Below are 7,182 nucleotides of genomic sequence, written 5' to 3' on the forward strand. Positions count from 1 at the left end.
ATATATGTATATATATATATATATATGTATATATATATATATATATATGTATATATATATATATATATGTATATATATATATATATGTATATATATGTATGTATAAAAATGTTAATCATTTGGATTGTGGTTCCTGCCAAATGACACAGTGTTTGGTAAATGTGGACATTTATTCACCCTCATAAAGTTTACCTGATCTTGAGCCATGTCTCGAGGCCACTGGATCTCTGCTGCAATTAATGCTGCAGACAGAAAGGGGCTTTGAGACAAACAGCCGCTGCACTGCAGAAGTCTGGTAACAGAGCCTTCCTCGGGATTCCAGATGGCGTTATATGCTGCATGAATGAAAAGCAGTGGGAAAGCATGTAACCTCACCGACTTCAGAGGGGGAAAATGTGCCATAAAAGGATTAAAGGTTAACATGTTCATATGAATGTTAAAGTCGGTTTTAAGCAACAGGGATGGGAAAAGCTCTCGTGTATTCATCTTCCCAAATTCATTTCTAATTACCTACAGTTATCATAATTTAGTAATTTCTTCTAAAAATGTAATTAAATTTTGTTTGTATAGCCCAATATCACTAATTTGCCTCAGAGGGCTTTACAATCTGTACAGCATACGACATCCTCTGTCCTCGGACCCTCGGATGTAATTATCATTTCTAATTAGTATTCATTTTGAATGCTCAGTTGTGGGTGCGATGGCATTTCCCTTTCTTGATGTAACATGAATGAGTCATTTTTCTTGTCTTAAAAATGTGTCACTATCACTTCTTTAATACTGTTCTAGTCTGATCAACCCACCAGTTAAACTGCTATCACAGTAGGGTTGCAGAGCAGTCCTCAGGGCCTTCATTGCTGTGAGACTTTGCACTACCAGCAGTGAGCCGGAGTCGTCTAAAAGTGATGGCTGATGTGGTGCACACTGGCAGCGGCGGGTCGTTGTTGCAGAACTAAATATTTTTCTCAGAAAAGCCAGATGTTCAAATTCACAAAAAGCACTTCGCAGTGAACCTGAAAAAGGAAGTCATGACAGTGACAATGAAATCTATGTCAAAATGAAACGCATTCACTTTGACTCATATTATTTAGTCATAAATGGAAACACAACAGAGATTTCTCAGAAATTACCATGTGCCACAGGAAGTAGTTCCTTCTCACACAGAGAACAGTAGAGGCCCAGAGAGCATGGCTTGTGCTCTTTCACTATCTGTGGAAGTAGAACAAAAGAATCTGCTCACATCAAGATTTTTTTAAATGTGTATTTATTATGTGCAGCATTTCAGAAACATCTCAGAGGAGTCACTGAAAACATTTTCAATTCCAAAGGTGCCCTCAGTAGAGTCAATCAGTTTTTGAGCCATGACAAAAGGCCAAAATGTGGCCTGCAGCAGACAAGGTCAGGCTTGTTTTTCTTCTAGCTGACTGCTGGAAAGGCCTTTTGCTCTTCTTGATCACTTGTGAGGAGTCAGCAGTCAATGACGACATAAAACAGAATACGTTCTTCAAACAGTGTGAATCACCACAACCACGAGACCACCGTCATTAATAAGCTGATGGGTCCAGTAGTATGTGAGATCAGCCGTGGACAGACGGACAGATCACATGATCTCACCACAACAGATAACAATCTTCCCTCCGGATTCAGGTAGATTCATGAGTGGAAAAGTGTTTCTAAATGCTACTATTGTCTAAGTGCTTAACTTTATTTCTATTTCAGAGCTACTCTTTTGTCATTACGTACACCGTTTTTGCTTTTAGTGGGTATGTTGACATTTGAAAGATTTTTGTCTGTCACACCCTTTGATATGCACACTGAGTTCACACAGACTGTGGTGATATGACTCATTACCATGCACTGTTTTCTTTATGTGCTTCTGTGTGCAACACACAGCGAAAACAGACTAAGTGCAAAATCCATTACCGCATGTGTACGGCAGCACTGATCAGTGTCAACATATGTTGCTATGACGTTTAATAAAATCTGAAATATTGCAATACAAAGAAATAATGAAATAGAAAAGCACAGTACATTTGAACACTGATAAGGAGAAACAGTTGATGCTTTCCCTGTGATTTGCTGGAAAAATGTGACACTTACTTTGTTAAATCTCCTGCTTTTCTGTCCGCAAGATCTCCGTACTTTAATAGGTTGGTTGGAAAAAAACGTATGTTAAGTTGAATTTCACATAAATAAAGTGGCTACCTAGAAACAACACCATTGCAGCATGATATAAAAAATATATATTGTCAAAAACTTTGGACAGCATTTAAGGGAATATTTCAATACGTTACAGTATGAACCTAAGCATGTCATGGGTTAACCTATGTTTAAAAAAAATATTATTAATCCAAACATACAAAACTAATAATTGAATTTATTAATCATTTAAAAAAGACATTATTATATGACACGATATACTGTAATCAGAGTCTTTAGGGCAGCAGCCATTGTGAGCTTGTATTCTTTCCAGTTCCACATCAGTTCCACTGCTGAACATTAACAAATACAGTACAGGTGCACACTCCACTGTGAGTTTAGGTTCCTTTAGTCAATCCCCTAATTTTGTCCCTTGTTTAATTTGCTCACAGCTGTGTTTTGGTAGTGCTGTCATGTACTGTGTGTGGATATAAAGTAAGAGCTATTGAAATAAAGATAGTGAAATGAAACATCACTATTTTTGCTAACTTGACAACCTTTCCGGGCAAAGGTCTGCAGCACTGAGTGTTCCTGGCTGATCAATTAGTTGTCGTTCAGAAAAATGGATTCAGCACTTTAAATCAAGATGTAATTCTGTTTTCTAAGCTCTTATTTGATCTGCCTTGCATAATGTAAACCCAAATTGCTCCCTTTTTGTAATGTCATGTAAACTATTTGTGTTCTACCTTCTCCAGTGTGCTGACCAACATTGGCATGTACATGCATTGATTGTTCTGTACAACCAAAGATTTTACATTCTATATAGATTCTTTTACCTTTTGGTGTGGTGTGTTGAGTTCCTGGACCATCCGCTGCTGGACTCGTAGGACTACATCGTGCTGCTCCAGCTTCTTGCAGGCCCCCTATGCCGCCTTGTTTTGGAGTCACATCGTCTGTCTCAGTCCTCGTGGAACTAGCAGGTGTTTTAAGAGCTTTGTGTTCCCTCACACCCACAGGGCACCTTCCTGACTCAGTCCCTCTGTCAATCACACTTGGTTTGAAGAAATGTGCCTGATAAACATTCTCTTGAACTGTGTCTTTTTTTGAACTGTATTCTCTTATGAGTCTGTCTCTGGATGGTCTGCTATTCAAACCCACCATCACCACCTTTAACTCATGATCTGGCCTGGTCCTCCTCTGGCTGCTCCTGGTCTCAATCTGCTGAAGGCTGACTTTCCCTGCTCTCTTGGCTCCACAGCCTCCACCTGTCAATTGACATGAAGTAACCTTTTTAGCAAATAGATACATCTGGCATGTTTCCCTGAGCTGAAATCAACAGGGATGTTGTTCCAAAAGTGATTCCAGCAGTTTTTTCTTTAAACCTGCTTTAGGCAGCATCACAGACTGGTAACTATAAACAGCTAAATGGAATTTAAATTGGATGTTATGTTACACTATTGATTATGGAAAGGTGGATATTATTTCATACAAGAACTAGTGATCCTGGAATTAATATTCAAGCTAGGTCTCTAGGTCTTTTCGCTCAGTTTGCCTCCATACTACCTACACTTGTGTGTAAGTGGCCGGAGCTGGACGTGTCAACCATATTTAAAGTAGTATATTTATTTAGCACTAGCACTTTTTGTTCTTCAATCATTTCATTACGTCTATGCTCGCCTGCTAACTACTTCTCACATACACACAATTGTAGCAGGTGGGTCAAGTGTTACTTCAAGTGTTAATTATTTCATATTACACAAACAAATGACAAAATACCTTGTAAATTATAGCATTACTAATAAGTAAACATTATTCATTTTTTCAGTTTGTCAACAGTAAAATAACTATTAACAGAAGTTTAATTAACTATCAATTTACCATTGATTAGTTTTTTATGACTAAAGTGTTACCCCCCCTCCCTCTGGTGTACACATACCCCTGGTTGGGAATTACCACCCTCGTTAACTAACAAGGTCACCGTTCAATTACACTAGTCGTGAGTCCACCTTTTTCAAACAAGCACTTGCCTGAAAAAAGGGAAGATTTGCATTTCCCTCTAAATGTTTGATTAGTCACTTTGTGTAGACGGAGCGTTGACCATTCGGAGTTCTATATGGACGGAGCGCTATTGCTGTTGCATTTTGTGATTTGTCCCGTTTTGGTTTTTTTGGACTCAAAATGTTGCCTTAGTGTAGCTTTAATGATTTGGGGTTGAGGGCAGAAGCTGAATTAGAGTAATGGGGGAAAACAGAGTAATGAGAGTCATTACTGGGGCTTTCAGTAATGTGGGCTCCCTAATAAGTGCTTTTAACAACAGTCGCTGGCCTCTCCACGCTGTGTTTTGATGATGCTAACGAGTGGCCATGTACGATTACATGTACAAGGGTCTTGGGGAGGCAGTTGATGAGCAAAGAAAGGCTTTAATGGAACACTTGTCCACTCTGCTTAGCTGCGCAAATCACACATTGGTGAAGTTTGTGCAGTAATGAGACAAATCACATCAGTGTAATCATGTTTAATCTTATTTCTTGTCTCCCTTCCACATAGCCTGTTTGATGATTCTGCATTTAGCATTGGCTCAATTAAAGGAACTCTGCTCCTCAGATTCAAACAATCAAATATGGCCATTAAATTGTTGATTACACTGTTTTCCTCCACGAATATTATAAGTGAATTCTGCAGGACTACAAATATGGAAACTACACTGGAAATGAATATCACTGTGTTTGGATTAATTATATACAATTCATTTCATTTGTGAACATATTTTAACATATGCTGGAAGTAGTTTTTCTATGTGAAGCTATACACTCCGTTGCTGGTGTATTAAGTCATCCTGGCTAAAACTAATGCAAACTAATACAACAGTCCTGCAACAAACCATTCAGGTCCTAATGTTTAGCTTTTCTTTAGTCAGGGGTTGGTTCAACTTCATGCTCATTTTGAATTGTGTTGTATATACTGAGGTGTTTCTAGCATTCTACCCTCGATATTAATAAGGGACAAAATGCTAAAATATAACATCCTATTTTGTGTTTACTGTGTAGCAAAGTCTAATTGAGAGGTGGTCAAAGTAGTTATTATTCAGATCAAGAATACATATAAAACAGATGGTCACTTTATAAAATATGTTGCTAGATTTAACTCCTAAAGATCTCAACCAGTAACGTACCTCTTTCATGTTAATGCATCAGGTAGAATTATATATCAGAATGAAAAGGAAAAAGGATGAGAACAAATCAAAAAAATAAATAAATAAATCAATCAATGAAACACTAACATTTAATTTTATTGCGAATTAACAGAATGTATATGAATGCTTATTGAATGTAAAACTAATGTGTATCCACACCATTTGAGCTTACGGCACACATCATTTATACATAACGGTCTCTTCCTTTGGTTTAATCAGGCATGTCTAAAGCACGTTGGTTATCCATTATCTACAAACATCAAAACAGAAATACATGATTACCTACTTCATAGGAAAACAAATGACTTCGTGATTTTGTATTTTAATGATTTGTTAAAAGGCACATTCAATCAGCGCTGCAATTCCAATGCTGTTGGTTAGTAATGCGTTTTTTAACTGAGAACCCACCTTCATGGCCTTAATAAGATGTGTTGTCACACTCCATTAGAAGCTGATCTGAGGGCTGAAGCCTCATCATCTAATGTATGCTGTGTGTGGGCTAGTAGCCTCAGGCAGCTCTAACGCATGCAGATACTCTACAACGTAGTGTTCAGGACATTCTGTGAAACTGCAGCAATGGTTGAACCGAATATGCTACACTGCACTGCAATCTGTTTAATATCAATCCGCTGATTAGCGAATGTGCATTGACATGTAATATGCATATAAAACATTATTATATACAGACAGACAATCTTTCTTATGTCCAGGTTGTTAGTTACCTGTTGGAGTAGAGGGAGCTTGCTTTCTGGACCTGGACAACCTGCGAAGCCTACTGCCTGTCTGCCTGCTCTGGTTCTCACTCTGCTCTCCCTCCTCACCCTGCTTCTGTATTATGACTTCTTCTTGCTGTTTCTGTGTCAGCTCTATGCTCTCCTCTCTGACTGAAATAGCACTCTGTCCATCAGAAGCAGAGGCTGGCCCTTGCCCTCGGGCCTGCTCAGAGCCAAAACGTTCTTCTGACAGCAGAGTAGGGCTCTCTGCCCCCGAAAGCATCCTGGGAGGTGACTTGGTCTTTGTCTCTTTCTGTGGGGTGCCTTCCTCGTCTTCACCCCCGAAAAGTTCTGGAGTAAAGAAGACAGATTGGTCCTCCTCACCCTCCTCCTCCTCCTCCTCTTCATCTTTGTCAGGATTGTCTTTCGACGGCAGTTCACTCTCACAGCTGGGAGGGGTTGTTTCTGTAGAAGGCTCCAGAGCCAGCCTGTGTGGTTCCACTTTGATTTCAATGGACCGGTCTCCGGCCCCTTGTTTAAGACAAGCTGCTTCAGTCTTTGTTTGTGGAGTGGAGATCTGCTGTTTATCCTGGTGCTCCGAGTGATTAGATGTTTCCAAGTGCTGGCTGGAATTACTGGCTGCTTTTTCTTTAAAGATTGGCTTCTTGAAGCAGGTGCTGATGGGGCTGGAGGTGAAAATGTTGTACAGAGGCTTAGCTGTTCTTTTTTGATGCGATGGGGGCTCTGCTGGGGCACCGGGCATCGTGTTCAACCATTCTGCATCAAAACAAAACGTTCAAAATCAGTTTACGGTGGATATATGTAGATATATATATATATAGATAGATATATAGATGTAGATATGTGTAGATATGTGTAGAGATATAGATAGAGAGATAGAGAGGTAGATATGTGTAGATATGTGTAGAGATATAGATAGAGAGATAGAGAGATAGATAGAGATATAGAGAGATAGATAGAGAGATAGAGATATAGAGAGATAGATAGATAGAGAGATAGATAGAGAGATAGAGAGATAGATAGAGAGATAGAGAGATAGATAGATAGAGAGATAGATAGATAGAGAGATATAGATAGATAGAGAGATATAGATAGATAGATAGATAGATAGATAGA

The 7,182-nt window shown here is 38.9% G+C and overlaps 1 protein-coding gene across 1 annotated transcript; it reads right to left on the reverse strand.

Moving 5' to 3' along the window:
- Window positions 1–192: 192 nt before the first annotated feature.
- Window positions 193–6,820, reverse strand: LOC116378450 (uncharacterized; the record flags this gene model as incomplete). The annotated part of the gene is made up of 6 exons (XM_031840328.1): window positions 6,055–6,820; window positions 2,976–3,404; window positions 2,422–2,492; window positions 1,131–1,209; window positions 804–1,013; window positions 193–335 (listed from the first exon to the last, which is right to left on the reverse strand). Coding segments are annotated over exons 1-6 (1,686 nt in total), but the record flags the coding sequence as incomplete, so codon positions are not given.
- Between the last annotated feature and the right edge of the window lie 362 nt (window positions 6,821–7,182).

Source organism: Anarrhichthys ocellatus, unplaced genomic scaffold, assembly GCF_004355925.1.
Source record: "Anarrhichthys ocellatus isolate YVR2014 unplaced genomic scaffold, GSC_Weel_1.0 scaffold2625, whole genome shotgun sequence".
Lineage (NCBI taxonomy): Eukaryota > Metazoa > Chordata > Actinopteri > Perciformes > Anarhichadidae > Anarrhichthys > Anarrhichthys ocellatus.